This window comes from Camelus bactrianus, chromosome 18, assembly GCF_048773025.1.
Source record: "Camelus bactrianus isolate YW-2024 breed Bactrian camel chromosome 18, ASM4877302v1, whole genome shotgun sequence".
Taxonomy (NCBI): domain Eukaryota; kingdom Metazoa; phylum Chordata; class Mammalia; order Artiodactyla; family Camelidae; genus Camelus; species Camelus bactrianus.
The window spans coordinates 23,107,561-23,129,629 of record NC_133556.1 but is presented as its reverse complement, the minus strand read 5'-3'; the positions used below and the strand labels follow the sequence as shown (position 1 = coordinate 23,129,629).

General features: G+C 46.7%; 1 protein-coding gene across 8 annotated transcripts in view; it reads right to left on the bottom strand.

Moving 5' to 3' along the window:
- Window positions 1–22,069, bottom strand: part of MARF1 (meiosis regulator and mRNA stability factor 1) — a 39,094-nt gene continuing 17,025 nt past the window's right edge. For all 8 annotated transcript variants that reach the window (XM_074346297.1, XM_074346298.1, XM_074346299.1 and 5 more), the window contains 15 exons: window positions 21,772–21,852; window positions 19,281–19,517; window positions 19,031–19,150; window positions 18,158–18,336; window positions 16,640–16,860; window positions 15,760–15,902; window positions 15,450–15,583; window positions 13,982–14,184; window positions 13,069–13,296; window positions 9,467–9,697; window positions 7,331–7,543; window positions 6,026–6,086; window positions 5,815–5,940; window positions 4,264–4,434; window positions 1–2,599 (listed from right to left, as the gene is read on the bottom strand). In XM_074346297.1, coding sequence (XP_074202398.1) covers window positions 2,358–2,599; window positions 4,264–4,434; window positions 5,815–5,940; window positions 6,026–6,086; window positions 7,331–7,543; window positions 9,467–9,697; window positions 13,069–13,296; window positions 13,982–14,184; window positions 15,450–15,583; window positions 15,760–15,902; window positions 16,640–16,860; window positions 18,158–18,336; window positions 19,031–19,150; window positions 19,281–19,517; window positions 21,772–21,852 — 2,590 coding nt within the window. In that variant the 3' untranslated portion in view covers window positions 1–2,357. The remainder of the gene's footprint in view (window positions 2,600–4,263; window positions 4,435–5,814; window positions 5,941–6,025; window positions 6,087–7,330; window positions 7,544–9,466; window positions 9,698–13,068; window positions 13,297–13,981; window positions 14,185–15,449; window positions 15,584–15,759; window positions 15,903–16,639; window positions 16,861–18,157; window positions 18,337–19,030; window positions 19,151–19,280; window positions 19,518–21,771; window positions 21,853–22,069) is intronic.

Sequence of the window (22,069 nt, the reverse complement as noted above, 5' to 3'; positions counted from 1 at the left end):
TTAGATGCTTGCTTGTAAAGTTTATTGACAACTGTTTGGTCCCAACACACAAAACAGCACTTGAATCACAAAAAAAGTGTTCAAACAAAGTAGACAGTTAAGAAAAACATCTCTTCCCCCAAGCCCAATCCAAAACAAAGTGCAAGATGGGAAAGGGGGTTTGGGTGATAACTTTTTTCTTTTTTTTTTTTAACAGATAAATTTAATCCAGTACTGCTTTCTACCCAGAAATAAAGAATTTCATTGTCTTAATTCTCATATATCATTTTATCACATCATTTAACTAAGCCTCTGGATAAAAAAATAGATCTCAACTGGACTGGCCACTGTGGAGTACATTAAGGAACACGAGCTTCACCGTATTCTCACATCCTCAAACAGCGACTGTTATAGAGTCACACGCGCGTCCCAGGCCACTGGCGACTCCAGTGAGCGGTTCTACCACACTTACACGACAGCCTACAACTCCAGTCTCTTTGTTGCCCAAAGAAGCTGCTCTTTGAGACTGGTCCTAGTGACTTGTAATAGTGCCTCTTAGGTTTTTAAAGTCCACAATTCTTTACCTGTGAGCAAAACTTATGTCCACGTGTGCAAACTCAGCCTTATGAAATCTCAGAATAAGGCCACTGATGTTCTCAACACCAATTTTATCACACTGTTTAAAAGCTTCTTAAAAAAAAGTGCACCTCTGCATTTTACTTCCTGTCACACTATGTCTGTAGAGGAAATGCCTTCGGGAGGTTTCAGAGTGCCATGATGCCTAGAAGGCTTTCCCAGGGCCACTCCATCTTGGTTGGGGCCACATGCTGAGAACTGGGAATCACTGGCTTCATTTAAAAGATTTGGGGAACAACAAAAAAAATAACTTGTAAAAATCTCTCAATAGCCCTTATTTTGTGGCATTTTATCAAAATGCTGGCTATGAAATCAGAGCCCATTTTCTGGCTTTCTAGAATTACAAAATATAAACATTTTCCCCAAAGAAGCCATCTCACTAGTGGAAGACCTATGCCAACAGGTTCTTTCTGCGCTATGAATGAATCCGCCTTTTTGCCCAACAAATACAACCCATTGTAAATGTCAGGTTTCTCCAGGAGGCGTGAGAGGCTGCCCGTCACCGGATGCCTCGGCCACCTCGAGGCGAAGGTCATTCCACAGGGCAGTGCTCCCTCAAAGGCTGGCTTTTCCCAAATGCCAACATCAGACACCACAAAAAACCCAAACATGCTTCCAACAGCGAGAAGTTAACAGAGTAAAAGCAGACATTCTTAAAAGACACTGAGCTAACAGACACAAACACATACATACACAGAAAGCTTCCCAGCTACCAAAACCAGCTTTAAAATTATGAATACAAGGTTAAGTTGATCAACCTTGGCCTTCATATGTATAGATAGAATTTCTGTCTCTTCCTAGTGGAAAGAGCATCGATACCATTTCTGTTAAAGCACCTCCCTCCTCAGCTCTGATTTGTAATTTATGCATCTGATGCATATTTTAGAAAATCAGACTCTCTTCCCAACATTGACTCTCGACACACAATGTGTGTTGGAATTCAAATGCTGACTTAAATTCATGACACCAAGACCATCTCCTTTTCCTTAACCTAATCCATATCAAACTGGAACTTAACATAAAAGGGAAGCTTAAAACAACCTCAACTTTCTAGAAAGCTCCTGAATGGAACCCCAAGGTGGAAACATTTTTTAAAATTTTGTGATGAAGCCATATCTGTCAACTACAGACATAGTTAAATAAAAAACAAGGCACGCTTACAAGTCACACGGAAGCCAGGAACCTTCATATCCAACCTGAAAATACATTCTTACCTCCTCGCCTACCCTTCTTCAGCTGGTGTGATCACGCGAGATCACTGAACAGGCTTTGCTTCAAAGACACATCATGCATTTGATTAATACTGTCTGAAAAATCAGTAAGCAAAGGCTTAGGGACTATAACCATGCTGCGTGTAAGATCTCACCACTGATGTGGCTTAAAGAAAGTAAAACCACTTCCTTCTAATCGAGTCCTTACTGTTGTCTTCTTACAGAAACCATTACATTCCATAATAATTAAGAAAAATTTGTTAAAATATATTAAGGGTTCTTTAACAAATATCAAAAACTTTTTGTTTTTTCATTTTTTTCAAATAATTGGGGGGAAAAGAAAGAAAAACTTCAGCTCAAAACTGTGATCAATGGAAAAGAAACAAAACGTTATGAAATACGTCTAAGATGAAGTTAAGTGGCTTCTGGGGGGTTTTCACTAAAACAGAAAAGGCTGTGTTCTCTGAACCCACTTTTGTGTGCAGAATCAGACAGTGTTTTCCCATCCTTATTTTATGTTCACAACGAGAATCAAAGCTTAGTTATAGGGGCAAAGGAAAAGTTGGCTGCCAATTTTACTCTATTTTTGGGTTGCTTTTTGGCTGGGCTTTCCACAGAGTCCTTGCTGAGCAGCGACTCTGGGGTTTCCGAGGGGCAGGGAGGCACCGGGACAGCCGCTGACACGCCAGGCGTGCCGGAATCCGGGGACTGGCTCTCATTCTTCACTGCTATTGGAATTTCAATTTTCTCTCCATGGTTTAAAATTGTAATTTCTGTAAACGGAGGAAAGCAAACAGGTTCAGTTCTAGGACCTGCAAGAAGTATTAGTTTTCAGTTCCTCTCATTTTCTCAAAAAATATTTTTAGAATAACCCCCAAATGTCAGGCCTATGGCATAATTTACCTATCAGCTTTGTGGCCAATATTATGGGTCACCAAAGTCAGATATTTATAAACTGCAGCTCAGTTCTCCCTTGAATTACAAAATTTCAGAGACCTTCATTTTTGACTACAGATCAATGAACAATGGTTTAAAAACATTTTTTTCCACTTTGAATTCTGTCCATTGTGTCAGGGAGTTAAGGACCCATAAGCCACATGTGACCTGAAGACTTTCAGATCAGGAAGGGCCTTGGTATCAGCGGCCCTGGCCTAGTCCACAGGCAGAGGGCTGTACTCCACGTGGAGCTACGGTGGGCCGGGGGTGGGTGGGGAGCGCAGGCAGGCAGAGAGGAGAGAACTGCGCAGTCAGAACTACCCTGGGGATTCCAGGAAGCCCGACAGCCGCTGTCCCCGCAGGGCTCACCGGCTGCTCTTTCTCTGGCTGAGCCTGCTGGATACATAGAGCTGCCTTGCTTGGAAAAGATGTGCCACTACACCTTGGGCTCCCGCTGTCTGGGCCAGGGGCTCTCGCACCGGAGGCACACAGACGCCCAGATTGACACGGGGACGCAAGCCTCGGCCCTCAGGCTGAGGCTCACTGAGGTCAGCGACAGAACTGCCAACACCACTCGGCTTACTGCTCAGCCCGTCACAGCGTCCGGTGAGCTCAGCGCGCTACACTCACCAAGGGTACAGCCACGAAACAGCTAACGTCAGTTTCCCACCAAGTCGGTGCTTCTAGAGGAAACACCCCTGCTGTCACCACAGCCTCAGTCTAGATCAGCCTCCATCTAGATTTATCTTCCAGATAAACAGCCTCAGTCCTTTCACTGGACGACAGTGCCCAAGGCTGCGGTCTGTGATCTCCTGGACGGCAGCGTCAGCAGTGCGGGCAAGAACCCACCACGACAGAGGAAGACGACAAGGGAAGGGCCTGGACAGAGCCGTCCTCTCGGGCCAGTGACAAGACAGAGAGACGGGAGGCCTGGGGCAGTGTCATCTCTAGCCGTGGCACGAGCTAGCACCCCAGCCACCTAACAATGTGCAGAGTTGTGGTGAGGATGACCCGGAGCGCGCCTGGCAGCCCGAGCCCAGCAGGACACGCAGTGAGGGCCGCAGGACACGGACGTCCCCGCCCTCCCCTACTCACCCTCACAGAGCCCAGGACCCTGGGGAGTCATCAGCTCTGGGCCAGACTGCGGGTGACAGGTATGTCTGGTGATGGGTGTGGCCCCCAGAGCTGCTGCGCTCCACAAAGGTGGGGGAGCCCAGCACAGGAAGACCCCCATACTCTTCCGTGGGCTCCTCTCAGCCCAGCTGCATCGCCCCCCGTTCGTCCCCTGGCTTCTGCTCCCCCAGCCACCTCGGGCTGTGAACCCAATTCTGCAGGAACCCTAACGGGAAAAGAGGGTCTTGAATAACTTGCACAGGTATTTTTGTACCTGAAAAGGTAGGGTCCCAGCACCACCTCCATCAAACATTCAACATCTTGGCATATGGCTTTACTGTTTAACTAAACCACAGAGAAAACCCCACCACAACACAGTGCGTCCTACCAGCAGGCTCCGGAGGGTGTTCCTCAAACTGAATGAGATCAGCAGACTGGAGGATGACGGGATCCGGTCTCAGCTGAGGGGACGGCAGGCACGAGGGGACAGGCGCGCACAGGAGGTCCACGGGGGAGTCGTTGGTCAGGCGGAGAAGCTCCTGTTCTGCTGGACAGGGCCCTGGAAGAGAGGGTGGGTGGGGCCTGCTCAGGACAGCAGCCAGCCCGTCTGTGCCTGAGGGCTTCCTTCTGAGCCTCGTGGATGAAAAGGGTCAGGAAGTACTCAGGAACTCCAGGTTAATCGAAAAAAGTCATGAACACAAAGTTCTGGGTCACCCTTCGGTAAGTGAAATGCCACAGCCAGGACCTCCCAACTTGTGTTCTCTGGAACTGCAGTCTCTGGAGACTCCCAAGAGGGGAAATTTTAAAACCCTCAGAAGGAACAGAAAGCAGCTAAATGATCACAAGTTCAGGACTGGGTCCCGGTCCTGTCACCTCCTGTCCGAGTGCTACTGGGGAAGCTCCTTAACCCCCCGGACCTGCAGGAGGGGGATGACTCCCGCTGAGGCTGTGCTGACAGCGTAAGGGGACCAGCTACATTCAGGTGCTTTGTAAAATGTAAACTGCTACACAGCTGACCGTCCTGTAGCCACAGGGCACGGTAACACTGTAACGGTGTAACAGCTTGCAGAGTCCTAGGAAGGCAAAATTCTCATATACAGCAATGGACTCAAAAGTCTTTCAATAAAGTCGAAACTGCTATAGAATTCAAGCGAGTAGGCTTCTATCTAGCACAGAGAAGGTTCAACGTAAGATTGGAGTGACTCAGTGGTGTTTGGAAAAATATGAATGCATGACTTTGTCCCATGGATGTCCTGGGACAAAGACCTAACTTATCGTCAGGCTCCTCTGAGCCCTCTTCCCCACCAGGCCTTGACCCTGGCCTTCTTTGTCTGTCCTTGCTCATCCTGGGAAGGAACTTGGGAAGGCAGCTTAGCAAAAATCTCCCAGCCTTGGTACATAACAAGCTCCTTGTCCCCACCCCTCACTTCTAAGTCCTCGGCCTGCCTTTAGCAAGAATCCTCTTAGGTCAGCAGGAGTCCCCCCACCTTGACATCTCCTCTTGGTGGTCTCCCATCCACTGACCCCTCCCCTCTGCTCCCTGTCTGTAAATTCCCGCTCGTCCTTGTTGCACTCATGGCTGAGCTCCATCTCTTCCCTGAGGGCAGTAGAGTCGACCCCACTGCAATCCTCTTGAAGTACTATTTTAACAAGTGTCTGAATAATTTTTCCTTGAACATCTGACCTGGGCTGGCATATTGTCATTATGGGGCCACAAGCATCCTTCGAGAATCTTAACCAGTCAAGCACAAAATGCTATCAAATGCAGGCCAGTTTTTCCCGTTATTAACCAAACACCAGACTGCTTTGGAAAAATGTATGAAAATCTCCATTTAGTTAATGAAAATTAATGAATATTAATGAAAATCCCCCCTATTCAGTCCCACCCTAAGCCATTTTCCAAAACTTTCACCAGTTTGCTTTGTTCTTCCTCTCTTACCATCGCCATCTGCTCCAGGTTTGAGTCCTGAGGCTGTGGCCGATTCGGGCACCTCCAGGATACGCTCAGGAGCTGAGGGCTGGGTCTCATCGCTGGCAGGGGAGAGACCAAGTGAACTCAAGCGACCTGCAGGACCGAGAGCGCCCATCAGGGGGGAGTCGGTGCGAGAACCGAGTCTTCTGAAAGAGGGGAGGGGATGGGGCTTACTTACTTTTCATGTCATTTTTCAACACTACAATTCGCTTATGACCATGTCCTTTTATCCAGACCACCTGCACATAAGACATACCACTGGTTAAGCAGCGGGAACAGAGAGAAAATAAGCTCTAAAATTCAGGAAGAGTGTGACCTACTGTGTCTGCCTTAGACATAGTAAGCTCTAAACACTGAATTAATGCCACAAAAAATTACTTCTACGCTTTCTTTAGCTTTTAAAGCAACAGAAGTTGGCAGAAACATGCTCCTTATAAAAAGCTGTGTAGTCTTAGAAGTCGTGAGACTGAGCTTTAAAAATATTCTTTACGTCTCTTAAAAACGTCATCTCCCAAACACCACTGTTGGTGTATGAATGAAGCTAGTTCTCACGTGGGAGCTCAGACCTTTTTTTCCAGACAGGAAATGCACCTTCGAAGAGTTAGTGGATCTGCATCTCGTGCACCCTTCAGAACAAGCTCATCATCCTAAACCTAAAACAATGGCCCCCATCTAAAAATGCTGCCCGCCGCTTCCTCCACCAAGAGAGGTGCATGTCCCCGATTCCTAGGGCCCTGCATGTGCTCTGTCACCAAGTCCCTCATCTCAGCTCCCAAGCTGTCCTTCCCTTGTGTCCTTTTCTACATCCCTGTTACTTTCTCTCAGGCGCAAGCCAGTCATGACTCTCACCTGGGCCTCCGCAGAAGCCAGGCTCCCTGTCCCCTCCCGGTTCTCCCAACTCTACCATGGACAGCAGCCACGGTGGCGCTTTCGGAACCAACCTGAGGGCCCCCTCACCCCGCAGGGCCCAAGGTCCTCCATGACTGAGCTCATACTTCCCTGTGAGGTCCGGCTGGGGTTTTAAAGCCCCCGCCGCTCCACACTACTTCTCACTGCTCTGTGTCTGCTCTCACAGCCTGCCCTTACCCTTCTCCATCACGTGGCTAATTAACTTCAAACATCCCTGAGGACCCTGCTCGGGGACGCCCTGCACCCAGTAGTGAGCGCTGCCCACGGCCCTCCTCAGGGCACTCACCGACGGCTGCACTGACCACACCGACCTGTCACCTGCTCAGGTGTCCTGACTCTCCGTTACCCAACACCCTTATGAGGGCGGGGTCGGGACTCAGTCACCTGGCATCTAGGGATCTAATGACAGTTTGCAGAATGAAGGAGAAACACTGAAGTCATGCATTTTACACCAACGGTGTGTATGTTTTGAAAGGATCTGTTCAAAATGCCTGCCGGTTCACTCTTCTGCTCAGGAGAGCGAGCCTGTGGCTCTTCAGGAAGACACTCTCCATGAAAGGCAGACAACGCCCACCTGTGGGATGGCTCCCAGGAGCTCCTCCACACTACTGTAGCCATATGTCTTGGGTTGCAGTGCTTCTCCGACATACTTGGTATACGCCATGGAAAATTCATGAAGGAAGAGCTGCTGGTAGTGGTAAGTATGAAGTAAAGACCGCACATTCTTGGCAAACAAATACAGACTTGTGAGCTTCACACACTCCTCTGTCTTATCATTAGTAAACACCTGGTCCAGGAGAAAATGCTGCATTAGAAGCTTCTAGAGTGACTGGTCCTGCCCACCCCCCTCAACCCCCGCAAAGTGAGGGTCTCTATCTGAGAGTGAAAAGATGCCAAGTCAACTTGAAAATGGGCAATAAGCCAGGAAAGAGGAGAGATTAATTCAAGGATCTCCTCCAAGAGAAGGCTGGAGCCTTGAGCAAACGCTAGTTCTATCTGTAGGTCTAAGATGGCAGAGGTCTGAAGAAACAGTGTCAAAAAGGAAGGAGACTGGGAAACTGAGGTCTCAAACAAGAGAAGGCAGTGAAGAGGTGGGGCGAAGCCCTGGGTGGACAGAGCTGTATCAGACAGCAGGGACTGAGGCCACTGAACCTCAGCTTCCCAAGTGGTATTCCAAGGAATGCTGTGACACAGGACATCAATATTCTTTACAGAAAGCCACAAAAGTAAAAAGTAAACAAAACAAAAATTAAAAAACCCAGGAACCTCTTTTTGTCCTTAAGTAACGTAAGCAAATTTCTTTACCATCAGCCTTTGAGTCTTTAACATGCACTGGGAGCCTCACAGAGAAGGGATCTTCCCTAGCCTCAGCTGGCCATGGAAGAAAACCTCTTGTCCTACAACGTTCATTAACAATGCCTAGGACTAGTGTTCATACAATGGATAATTAACAAAGTTTAGAAAATGTTGGATCTGACACTGTGAAATAAAATCGGAGCTGGACAGCAGTAGTCTAAGTTGTAAAAACAGACTTTCTTCAGGACTATCAAAACAGGGGAAAGGAGACCCAAGGGCAGCACTGGGCTCCATCCCAGATGCAGGGAAAGTGCGGATTCATAGCCTCAGGCTGTTGTGGGGAGGGACGTCTGTGGTTGTGGGAATTCTTGTAAGCTGACCTAACAGGATTCTTGCAGAAGGCAGGCCAGGGTAAGACACCAAGGGTAGGAGAGCCTCTCTAAAACTGGGCTGTGTGGGCCCATCAGGGCTGAGGGCAGGGCCTGAGGACAAGGTATACAGTCTAGAAGGTGGCTCAGGGGAGCCTGACTAACGTTTCGCCAAGGAGAGCGCTTCTGTCAGCATCTTTCAATTGTTTAATTATCAATCACATGGTTCTATGATAACAATGGTGTATCACTGTTTTCTTACACTGCTAGGTTTAATTTGTTAACGTTCTACTTAGAATCACTTTCTTTTGGGGGGACGTATTAGGTTTCTGGTATTAAAATTACTTTGGCTTCATAAAAGAAGTGGCGTACTTCCTATCTTTTCTTCACCCTCCAAGAAAGTGGCCCAAGGATCGTTTCACAAAGTTGGAGTTATTTGTTCTTTAGGTGAGTTAAAACCCAGTTTTTAATCCATCTAGTCTTGTTGCCTTTTTTAGTGGGAAAATTTCGATGATCTTTAGTCTCTTTCATGTTAATTGGTCTGATTTTTAACTTCTTAAAAATTCTGGAGTCAATTTGACTTTTTTCTCCCTAGGACCTTATTATTTCCTCTAGGTTTTTATATCTGTTGCCCCAGAACTGCACACAGTATTCTCTTAGAATTCTTCTAATCCTGAAATCCCATTCTTGTAAGGCCACCTGGGTGACCAGTTGCCCTTCCTTTCTGACCTGCATCTGACTGACAAGTTACTTGCAGCCACTGCACACGCCATCTAATTCAGACAGAGGTAAGAGCGGCAGAATCCAGCCTGATCCAGGAACAAGCACCCCAGTCTGAGAACCAGGAGGCCCAGACAAAGAAAATGGAAGTCAGGGGTTTCATCCTGGCGCGGCACGTGTTTGGGCAAAGTGCCTGCACCCACCTATGCCTTGGTCTGTTCATCTATAAAATGACGGATCAGTCCAATCCAGACCATCAGGTGATCTAGAAACACCCAGTTCAACAGCTTTCATTACAGTGGTTCTGGGACCACTAGCATTCATACCTCAACTACGTAAGACAGACTCTTCAGAAGTTCGGTCAAGGTCATGAATCCATATTCACAGGGGTTGAGAGGAGTACTGTGGGTGGTTTCATAATGTCTCTTGAGCTCATCGACAGAAAGATGGGTGGTTCCCTCCCAGGACATCAACAACACCAGCAACTGGGCAGTGAGAGAGCGCAGAGACTTGCGGTTGACCAGCTGAATCTGTTTGCCAGATTCCATATCAGCAACCTGGGGAAAAGAAGAGTTTAAACTTTTCTGAACTCAGGAGACAGCCTGAGTCATACCCAGCTCATCTGGTTTCATTTTGGCAAATGAGACCAGGAGACGAAAACCTCTAAATTTTTCTCTTAAACTGAAGTAAAGTGAGTGGGTTTGTTACACCTTCTTTGGGACAGCAGACCAGCACTTCAGATCAACCGCAAAAGAAATCATTCACTCCCTCCCTGCTGGTCCGTAACCAGAAGTGTCCATCAATACACCCCTCTCAGGGCATTCTTTCCACTCCCCCAGGAGGAGGTGAACCCAGCCAGCTGATGCCCTCTGGCCCAAGTCTGTGAATTAAGGGTGCTGTTCCCAGGAAGGAGGGAAGGGGGATGGTGGTCAGACTGCAGGCGACCCTCCACAGAGCTGCTCTGCACTAAGCTTGCCCCGTGTGTCCTGGGGCTACACAGGGGAGGTGACGGAGGGCCCACACTGACTGCAGGGCAAGTCGTGTTCTTCTAACCCATTAGTACTTGAAAAAAGATAGCACTTCCATGTCTGACTATACATTTACTTCTCGATTCTTTCGGATGCTCAAGGAGATAAAGAGTTTAACCAATTAAGCGCATTCGGAGGAAAACTGTTAAAGAGACACAGGTTATCACTTGGAGGCCAAACAGCATGTGAAGAAACAGTCACCTGGTGACTGAGACCTGCAGGCCTTGGGCGTGGTGGGGGGACAAGTCTGCGAAGTGAGCGTCACTGAAGTGAAGGCAGGCAGAGCTGCAGGACACACCGCTTAGGGCAGGCAAACCACTGCTTCCTATCATGGTTGTCTTCTACTTTACCTGGCATTTGAGCCGGGACCACAGGTCAAGCTCAGGAGCTCTGGACCTTCGGAGACAGAGAGGTGGGCGGCACTCGAGAAGCCATCCCAATACCAATGTGTCTTTGGAGCCGATGCCCACCTGGAGCTGAGGCGGGGGCTGGTGGTTTGACCCCCACTCTACTAACCACGGTGATGGATTTGTGAAGATTCAGACAGATTTCCCCAGCAGACATGGGCTTTAATCAATCAACAGATACAAGTCCATGGGAGTCTGAGATATCTTCCTAGACGCCCAGACCATTATTAAGGAGAACAAATAAAATCCTGCTCCCTTGATGCTACTTAGACAGACCTCTTGATTCTTGACCCAGCCTACACACTGGAATCACCCAGGAGCACACACTTGGGCTAATCCTTTAAGAATCACAGAGGCAGGGGTGAAGTCTGGCCTTGGCATTTCCCAGAAGCTCCCCGCAAGACAGCAAAGGGCAGCCTGGGTAGCATGCGGGAGCCTCTCCCATCTTTCCCCATCTTTACTGCTCACCCTCAAGCATCATTTGCCCTGATTCATCACAGTCTGTGGTCACGGCTGAGCCACCAAAGCCCAACACTGCCATCATCCTGACTAATAGCCGGGCCTGTCCCCCAGCAGGGCTTTCCGGTTCCCCAACGTTCTCATCTCCAGTGACGTCCTCTTCTATTCAGTTCCACTCTAGATCCCGCCCAGGTCACACTGGGGATGCTGTCACTGCTCACGTCCAGAAGCACTCATTCACCCTCCCACGCATCCTGCATGCTGGGGGAGGCCTGAAGCAGACACGGGGTGGGAGACAAGAGAGAGCCACATGCTCAACCCCCCTGGTTCTGCAACTTCACCAGCGTGGACTCCTACTTCCTCCTGACTCACAAGCCTTCTCTCCTTTCTCCACTTTCCTCTTTCATGAACCATCTTGGCACTGATGGGCTATTAGTTTATGAACATTCTTGTCATCACTCTACACTCCTTTGTCCCTGGCAAAACCCCACCTTGAACCCAACACTCTGCTTTCCCTGAGCCTGTCCGTAAGCAGCCACATAATGACCGTCTCCACAGGAAAGCCACGAGCCCCCACTTCCAGTGAGCTCCGCCCTCCCAGCACCCGACACGCCTTCCTGCCCAGGTCCCACTGCTGCTCACCCCGGCAACCATTCAGACCTTTTCAGCTCATCAGCCTTGAATCCCATCTCTTTCTCCCTCTAAGACTTGCTCTCATCCCCTACCTGACAGAGCAATGGCTCTTGGAAGGTAACTCCCTCCTCTTCCTGGCAACACACATCACACCCATGTCTGCATCTGCCCGACCTCTCTTCCTTTTTGTCCATGTATTAATATGAGAGCAGTCCCTCCTTCCACTGAAGGCTGACCCCCCACAGCTCCTGCCTCCTCGGGACCCTCACCCCATCACCCCGTCCCGCATTTGTATACTGACCTTCTCTCTCAAGGGGATCCTTCTTGACAGCTCTCAAACATGCCAAATCTCCCCAGCTGGAAAGAAGAACACGGCCACCAAAACACCCACATGCTCACTCAGCCCTGCGGTCTCTGGCTCTTCTCCTTCATAAGCAAATGAACCGAAAAGCTGGCTAGATCACCTGCTGCCATTTTCTCGCCACCTCCTCCTCCTCATTTCTTAGCCCAGTCAGTGTGGTTTCAGTCCTGTGTAACACTGAGGCTGACCCTGCTGTGGCCGGCAACACGGCGTACCTCCACTCAGCTGGGCCCAAAGGTCAAACGGGTGCCCGTCTCCCCTGCCGTCTCAGTAGCACGTGATGCTGCTGGCCCTTCCGCCTCCTTGCCTTGGATGCTCCCTACTCCTAGTGTTCCTCCTACTCCCCAGCAGCTGCATCCGTGCCTCCCAGGAAGGTTCTGCCCCCTCTAACTGACCAGTAGAGAAACAGACTCCTACCAGACCTGTGACTGGGGCTGCCACCACCTTTTTTCCTTTCCATTTTCTCCTTCTTGTAGTGAGTTTTCTTGGTCCTATGGTGGCAGCGGCCTGAAAACTGTGCAGCTGCCCTGCCCAGGAAGGGAGGGTCAGTTCAGTCCAGGTTGCAGAAGAAGAGGAAGTTATCCTCTCCATTCCAGCATTACTAGCAACCAAGGCCATGCTGAGTCCGAGCCTGCTCCTAAATCTACTCCCCAGGTGAGTCAGAATCAGGGAAGAGATCTGTGGTTTCAGTCTCCCTCAAATGTCAGGGGCAAAGATCTGTGTGGAAGGCTCCAACCTCAGGTCAGCAGGACTGACACTGAGACAGCCAAAAATAAACACCCTGGGACAAGCCAGTGACCTCCTCGGCTCACAAAGACATTATTTTGGCGAGGCCACTAACAGAGACACAAGGGCAAGACCAAAAATCAAACTGTCACACCCCAGCCATCTCCTAGCAAGGCATTAACCACACAGAAAACAAGCTGTGAAGCCACAGTAAGCAGTGTGAAGCGTCAATGCAGAAATCGCACACAAACATCCTAGCAAGGATCACGCCGCCACAAGCTTCACCACGTGGAAAAAGGAAAAAAACCTGTTACCTTTACGACATGGCAGAGTTTCTGTGTTAAAGCCGAAACTGAACTGACGTCATAGTCTTGAAGACGAAATGTGTAACCAAAAGTTTTAGCGTATTCTGTAAGCAGGTCTGTCATCATAAGGCAGTTATCTTTTTGGGACCGAAGGAGTTTAACAAACTGGGCAGCGAGAGCTTTGAACCGTTCGACCTCCGTCAAAGTGAGGATTTTTTCTTCTCCACATTCCAATACCTGGGAAAACACACAGGAGGAGGGAAGGGAGGATAAGCCATGACTGTTCGTGGGGTTAAAGGGCATGAAAATGTGCACAATTAGGAACTAAGGAAGCATTTCAGAATTTTTTAATGGATACCAAGTTTCCATTTTGCAAGATTAAAAGGTTCTGGAAATTGGCTGCACAACAATATGAAGATACTTAACCCTACTGAACTGTACACTTAGAAATGGTGAAGCAGCTAATGTATAGCTCACCACACAAAAGATTCTTCTTTGAAAGCATTTTAGGGGTCAAAAACAGTAATAATAGTAAAAATCAACAACAGAAATCTGATTTTGCTTAGTAACAGCTTAACACCCAAACACTTGTTATCACCTCATTCGCTCATCCCCACCTCCAGCATAAGGGATCTGAAATGAGAGACGATTCACTTTACGAAATTAAACCACTTAACCTTATCTTCAGTAGATACCCTGAAACTGATCTCAAGGATGATTTACTTTTTTATTGAAGGAAAAACCACATTTACCTAAAAATACTAATGAGCCAACAACATAGATTCTCTGATCGAAATTATCTCAAATTTTCATCCTATTTCATAACTCCCTACTTCCCAGGGAAACAGGCCTGAACATTAAAAAAAAAAAAAATTCCTCCTTATATTGTTCTGAAAAATCTAGTTAGAATTTCTTCACTTACTTGTAAAATATCAGGTATGGCTTCAAAAAGTTCAAGTAGTTTGGTAAACCCATAGTAAGCGAGTTTGCACTGCCGGCCAAAGTGGTGATGGTAGGAGGGGATGAATTTATTGAAGGGCATCCGGAAATGCGGCTGGTGCCGCAGCAAGTCCACAACATCCTTGGAGAACTGTTTTGTTCTTTCTATTTCATCCTGGGTACGTTCTTTAAAAAAACAAACCAAAACAACAACAACAACAACAAAAACCCCCATAAATCACAAACTTCTATCCATTTGTGTTTAACATTAGTAGTGTAGTTAGTCCTACACTACAGGTTATGAGAGTTACCATCTTTGCCTCTCAAACACTCACAACCGAAAACAAACATACTTTTCTCTCTTTCCCAATGATTTTCTTTTCTTTTTTTGGGGGGGGGGGGTGATTAGGTTTATTTATTTCTTTATTTTTGAGGAGGTACTGGGCATTGAACCCCGGAACTCGGTGCATGCTAAGCATGCACTCTACCACTTGAGCTACACCCTACCCATTTAGATGATTTTCAAAGTCGATCAAGGGCAGAACACCAGGAAGTCATGATACATACGCACACCTATGTAATTTATAAGAGAGAAATTCTTTTAGCCCCTCCACCTCCCCACACCCACCCCATATATATGAACACGACAGGTGTCTGTACTTGAAAAAGTCATCTAGAAATTATTTCCATTAAGTCCCACTTCTCAATGTTCACACGCTTTGTTTATTCTGATCTTCAGTTAAAATTGCTAGCAGCACAGAGTATCAGGCACCAGAAGTTTAATAAAAAAACGGGAGAAAAACCTTAAACCTCTGTTTAAGTTAAGTTTCTTAAATTCGTTTCGATTCATTTGAAATTACAATTTTAAACAGAGTGACATCAGTTGTTTTGGCTCTGGACACTGATTTCACGGGTACTAGTGTCCGCAGGGGCACGGTTTTAGAACCACTGATGGGCAGCAGTGGGAGAACACAACAGTGTGTGGATTTTTTTCTGTCCTATTTCCCAGACCTCAACTGAAACCACTAAAATGTGAAAGATGAAAGCAACCATTTGAGTTTTTTTCCCTTCTCAAGTGTGCACAGTAAAGTATCTCAGAGCTAAAAAGAAGAGACAAGCAAAAGCCACAGTAACTAGCTTAAATGGATAAATTTACAGCATAAAATAGTCACAGTCAGGCTGAAAGAGGCGTTTTAAGAAAGTGCTGGTTATGTCCTTTCTTCCCCTTAGAGTGAATTCTGAAAAACTGGCCTGATTTTCTTCTCAACCAGTGGCTTCACCGACTCTGAAGAACCTAGGGTCCACAGCCCGCCAGAGCAGTTTTCACACTGCACTTTGCATGGGATATTCAGGAATCACAGAAAGCAGGTGGGAAGTGCATCCCTTGTACGACTCCACGTGAAAACCACCACTGAGACAGACCCTTGTTCCAGCAAATTTAAGTCACATACCTCTTTTGGGGATACAAATCACCATTTCATTATCCTGTTGGGACAAGCAGATGGCTGTGTCTGGAATCTCTGATATGATATCAATCAACTCACAAACACCATATTCAGTCACGTCCCAGTCCTTTGAGAAACACCTAGGTTTTAACCATGGAAATCGGTGAAGAATGAGAAATAGCACTTGGCAAAATAACTTGATACATTTTCCAGAAGAATGCTAAACAGAAAAGTTGGACAATTATTTTAAATTTGGAAGAACAAGTGTTTTAAAATATTTGCTTTCATTTTTTTTTTTTCCTTCTCATCAACTCACCAATGATAAGCCTGTGAGAATTCTCTCACAATGACCTGCTTGCTGGCTTGGGATTTGAGAAGTTTTAGTAAATCCTGAGTAAAGCGCTTCACCTGGGCCCTGTGGGTTAGGGTCAGCAAACGTTTGGAGCCCATTCCAAGAATCTGCAAATCAAACACTTTGGTTACTTATACTCATAAGACCTCGGCAGATACTGACTTTCTTTTTGACAGCTCTCTCTTTTCTGTCACCGCCCTCAGGGAATACATCTTTTCTGTATGATATCTGCATTTTGAAACACACATAGCTCAACAAAATGCAGCCATCAGAATGAACTGCTCACGTGCCAGGGACCTCCTTTTTTCCCTCGCACTTTTTCCTAGGGAGTCATGAGTACAGAAATGAAGTGTATTATCAGTCTGGGCAACTAATTTTGTCTCTAAAAGACAGCTGAAGTTTTACAGGCCATTTACAAGTGGGAAGCTATCATAGCACTGTAAGTTAATAGACAGAGACTCCTTAGGAAGCAAAGCCAGGCTCCAGCCTAGTAAATGGTCTTCAACTCCCTCATAAGAAAGGTAAACCCCTGTTATAGCAGCTCCCATATTAATGGTGCACAACTCTGGAGAGGACTGTGCTGGGAGAGAGGAGGTCAGTCTATGGGGACTGGAAGGAAAATACTCCTCAGGGCACTTAGGAGTTCCTTTAAGTTGGAAACTCACAGCTTTCTGAAAAATTGAGAAGCCACATCGTATACAAAATATGTGTATAAAGACAGTTGACTGATGGGCTGACTTCTTAGGAATTGGGTTACCAGCTACATTGTTTCTCTGGCCAAGGTAGCCAAAGCTGTGGAGGAACATTTCCAACCTTAAACAAATACTCTCTCAGCGCTCCTTACCTGCAACACATGAGGCACGGCTTCCAATAATTCGATCAGCTTGGAATACCCGTAGTCTGATACCCGGCATTGCTTTGCAAAATGATGGTGGTAAGAGGGGATGAAATTACTAATTGGTATGACACAGGATGGTTGGCTCTTCAGTAAATCGATCACTTCTCTACTGAACTGGATCAGCTGGGGGTTACCCACAGGACTTTTAGAACGCAGAAGCCAAGGGTCTAAACATGTGGGGAGAAAACAAGAACACGCATGAGGTACAAACCGGGACTCCACCAGCGGAAAGGAAAAGTAACCTTGCACTCCCTTGCTTGAGCTCGGTCACGACCAAGCAGACAAGACAAAAGAGCCACTTTGCTTCTCAGAGAGCTGTTAAACCCAGGTCCGATGTAACCAATAGGCTAGCCCAACCTCTTCACGGGCTGGCATATGCTTTCCCACTACTTCTCCAAGTTGAGTTGCCAAAGTAGAGCATAGCTCCCCACAGCGTTAACTTAAAGGGGAAGTGTAAATACACAGAAAGTTTCCAGCTTATAAACTGGTGGTACGTCAAAGATCCATTTGTAACTTGGACACTAATAAACTTTCTCACAGAAACATAGTTATAAATCGTTACCAAGCAGGTAGCCCAGGAGACCCTAACTAACCCAGAGAGGTGCTGAAAACGTTGCCCAGGAAACCATGGAAAGCAAGGATGTAAAACTAGCATGAGATAAAACTGAAAAACAGGTTTTTGCATTTATCTTGAACATTCATGTAATTAAGAAGTTTGAATCATGTAAGTATAATTAATCAAATGGAAACCTATATAAAAGCCTAGTGGGCTAACGACACAGGAGAAAGAAAGGAGGGAGCAGCTTCACACACAGGACCCGGAGGGATCTAGGCCTGAGGGGAAAGGCAGGAGGAGGAGGGTAAGAAGCTCAGGACAAACAGAGCTCCCTAGTTATCCTTACTTTTCTCCCTATAGGGCAGGGGGAGGTGGGAGAAGAAAAGGAGGAAGTGTCTGGGGCCAAAGAGAAGGAAGTGTCAATATGAAGGCAACAACTTACAGTGCTGGGTACAGGTAACAAGATTAGACATCTGCAACTCATGGGCTGCCCAGAAACTCACCCGAATCTCGGTTCAAATGTCCTGGTCCCTTATATTTAGAGCTAAATCTATTCTCACACTTAACAAAGTCAGAAATGTCCATCAAAATACATTTCCAAAGTAAATTTGCATTCAAGAGGTATTTCCTTCAAATACCTGAATGCCTTTTAAAGGCAAGCCAAAAAGCTTTACAAAATTATGTAACTAGAGAGATCTATAACTGTGGGATTTTAAATTCTTTACATAATTTATACTGGTACTTTCAAAAAGCCTAGTTCTGCCAAACCTTCAGCACTTTTTAAAAGATCACAGGAGACGCCCATGGTGCTTCATGATGGGGAAATAGTGCTGCTGTTGAGGAGAAAAGCCACCAGCCTGCACCTGCAGCAGACGGTGGCTCAGGAGGACCAAACACCTGACACCTACCTGTGTTTGGAGGTGGGGGCTTGTTGTGAATCCACTTAACTACTTTGACGCCATTCTGTGCAGTGGCAATGTTGACACCTGGAACGCAGGTGATGAGGTGTTCTAAAGGGACGCCCCCGCCTCGGCTTTCCTGCACTACTTCTAGTTCGCCAAACTCTGCGGCGTAACAATCTGGAAAGCTGCAGTGTGGTGGGGAGAAAAAAGGTTAATTAAATGATGGAAAAGCAAAGCACCCACTAAACAGACGCCTTTCTTTGAACATATCCATTAATAAATAATTTCTGTTAAGATGCCAAGGATCTGGGTTTGAAAGTTACAAATTAAGGTCCTAGGAAGGCAATCCCTGTGGCATTTCTCTCTTTGATGCATTCTGATGGGACTAGAAATTTCTGGACAATTTTCTAACAGAGGGGGTTAAAAATAAGGCAATTAACTAGGTTCCAAGTTCAATCCCCTCTAACACATTGGTTCGGTGGCTTTAAGGCAACATGGTTGCCTTAAGCTTATGAGGTGGCCCAACAAGTGGTTAAAGGAACTCCTGAAGAAGACTCTTCTCCTGTGCACTCTCTCACAGCACTTGTGCACACCTCTGCTATAGCCTTTCCAATAATCTCTTCTCTGTGGAGAAGAAACTGCCCTATTCTTGCTGACATTTCTAAAATTCAGCAATAAACACAAATTTTCTTGTTGAAATACTGAGTGAATGGATCCCACTTCAGATATACTTTGACTACAAGCGGTAGCTAAAAATTCTGGGCTGAAGCATCTGAAGCATTGTACAGCACTCGGTCTGGGAGAGGTGCAGGCTGAGGGCAGACTTTCTACAAAGAGGAGAGCAAAGGCATCGTAACACAATGGCTTTGACACGGTCACCTTAATAAAGGCACAGTGCCCTCGTGTGTCTGCAGAAGACTATGAACCTGGGGCGCAAATGTCTTCAAAGAGAGGATCACAAAAGGAATCCTGTAAGAGTCTGGATCAAATTCATGTTCACTGCCAAAAAAAAGAACAAAACAGACAGTTTACATTTCTCAGTGGTCTGGAATATCCCCGAGGTAATTCTAACAGATGCTCCACGACCTTTTACAAAAGGATGATTTCTCAAGGGAAACGGGCAATGTACCTGAAATCCTTATTGGAACAGTGTTGCCTGCAGACAGGCTCGTGATATTCCAACTCTTCAAATATAATTGGGCTGCAGTTTGTTGAAGAGCCATCATGCGACTGGGAAGACCCCAAGGGGCTCTGGCGGGCCTGACTGCTGGGTAAGAGACACACCAGTCTTCCATTCCCTTGTTCACGGATTGCGACCGTGTCTGTTAGTTTATATAAATCTGACACATTCAACCTGTGTCCAAACCTAAAAGCAAGGAAGAGATGATGACCTAAAGGGAACACTTTTCTTTGATTGTAGAGAAATACCTGACCTGTTTAAATAAAGGGCTATATCCAAGGACAGTTCCCCTGTCTCTTTGAAAATAAAACTGGGATAATTCTACTATAAACTCATTCACTGTGGAACTAATGATGCCTGGCACTCCTCCCAGTCATCTCTGGCCCGCTGCTTCTCACAGTGGTTATACATATCATTTGGTACCTACCCTCCAACCCCGCACACCCTCCATAAATGCCTCACCTAATTTTCTGAGATGGAAAGCTATCTGCTATGAGTCCTTTCAAACTGGCCTCCCATTCACTTCCAAATCTCTCTGTATTACCTCTCACCATCTCTGCTCTGCCACCTCCCTCCAAAGAGGTATACCCCCTTTCTTGCTACACCCCTGAATCCCCTATGCTTCAGCCTCCAGACCTAGACTTCCTCTAAGACTGGACGCCCGAATCACCCCCAACTTGTGTCTTTCATACTTGGAGCTTAAAGGCACAAGATCTGAAGGCAGACAGACTTGAGTTCATATCCTGACTTAAACTGTGTGACCTTAGTCAAGTTACATAACCAACCTAGGCCTCAGTTTTCCCAGCTGTAAAATGGGGTGATGATCACTACCTCACAGGGTTGATGTAAGGATTAAATGTGGTTATGTATGGAGAGAGCTTAGCACATAGTTAAGTGCTCCTGAAATGTCAGCTGCTCCAATGGTCTTTCCCCAATGCCCAACCTAAATGCTCAGATCTCCCAAACTACCAACACCAGCCTCAAATCCTCCCCCAGCCCATGCTGCCCACTCCACGGATACATAGTCTCCTTTGTGCTCTCACTCAGTCCGGAGCTCTCTCATCTTCCCTATAATGGAAACAGTCGGTCGCTCAGAAGTTGCCTCGGCTGTTTCCCCGTCCAGTCTGCCATCCCCCTCCCTTTAGGATCTTCTCTGCAGGACTCTTCAGAGTCGGCCTGCAAGTCACCAGCAACCTCCTCCTCCACCCCAAACCTCACACCGTTTCTTCAGGCCAACCCCACATTCCTGATAACACCCTTGCCTCTGGGTTCTCACAGCTTCCTGTCCCTGGTGGCATTCCATCCAATTCCGCCTTCTTTCGGTTCTCCTCCCTCTCCTCTGAGCTCAGCTGCTCCCCAGTCTTTCAGGATCATCTTTAGGCAACTAACTGCCATATCTTAAGACCTTCTTTCCCGAGGGAGACTCCAAATGTGCAGAAGACCACTTGACCTCTCTATTCAGATATTCCAACAGCCCCCTAAAACTCATACATCCAAAGCCAAGATCAAAAACTCTCTGTACCGCCTAAACAAGCTTTCTTTATTTCTCTATTTCCAGTTTACCCACATAACCTTCCCCCTAGTCACCCAGGACAAAAAACTCAGCATCAAACTGACCTCTACTTTTTACCTTGCCTGCTACGTAAAACTAACTCCTGAGTCCTATTTCACCGACATCTGAAACTCCTGTGGTGCCCAGCTCCTTCTGTTCCAGTAGCATCTGCTCAGAGCTGGGACTGGTGCACACACTCCCTCCCCTGTTCATTCCTTCTGACACGCTGCCACCTGAAGAGCCCCGACGCGTGGTTCCCACCACCGCACCTCTCCCCTCCCCTCTTTCCTCCAACACTTCAGTGGCTCCCAGAATCCACAGATAACGGTCAAGCTCCTAGTTCTTTCCATCTTCTGTATCCTCAAAGCATCTTCTCCTTCCCACTGCTCCTTTTAAAGGACAGTTTTCTTTGTTCTATACAATAAATAGTAAGCATCTTTTCCCTTCCAGACATAACCTCCTCAAGGACAAGGGCTGTCTTCCTAGCTCTGCATCCTCCACTGAGCCTCTCATTCCACTAGTATTTGTTGAGTGCCTCCTGTGCGCTGCGTGTTGAAGACACGGTGTTAGGTCAGACCCCGTGCCTAACGTCCTGGAGCTTACAGTCTGGATGGTGCTCAAAGATGTTCACTCAATGAATAACAAAACGAATCAGTCGACCAGAAGAAAAAAAAAAGTACAGCTTTGGAGACTGAGGTCTAAACTTGCTAAAAATGAACGAACTTTTAAAAATGAGTGTTAAAACTGGCATTTAAATCTGCCCACTGCTGTCTGTCTCATTTCCTCCGCTAGGCTGGAAGTTCCTCAAGAGTCACCACTGCAGTTTAATGCATGAAAGTCACCCGTCAGTACTGACTGGATCGATGGAAAAAAACAACTCTGACTTACTTTTTCTCATAGATATCTGTAAATTTAAAAAGAGGCAGACAACAGGCGGGAGCATCCTGAAGAATAGACATTGTTTCCGCACTGCAAGACAAAATTTTAATCAATTAGAGAACAGATGATTTCCTCTCCACTCCAAGTTATAGCTTATTTTATTATTTTTAAAATATTTTATTTATTATTGTATTATTTATTTATTTTACTTGGGGGTGATAATCAGGTTTATTTATTTTTAGAGGAGGTACTGGGGATTAACCCAGGACCTCATGCATGCCAAGCACACGCTCTAACACTTGAGCTA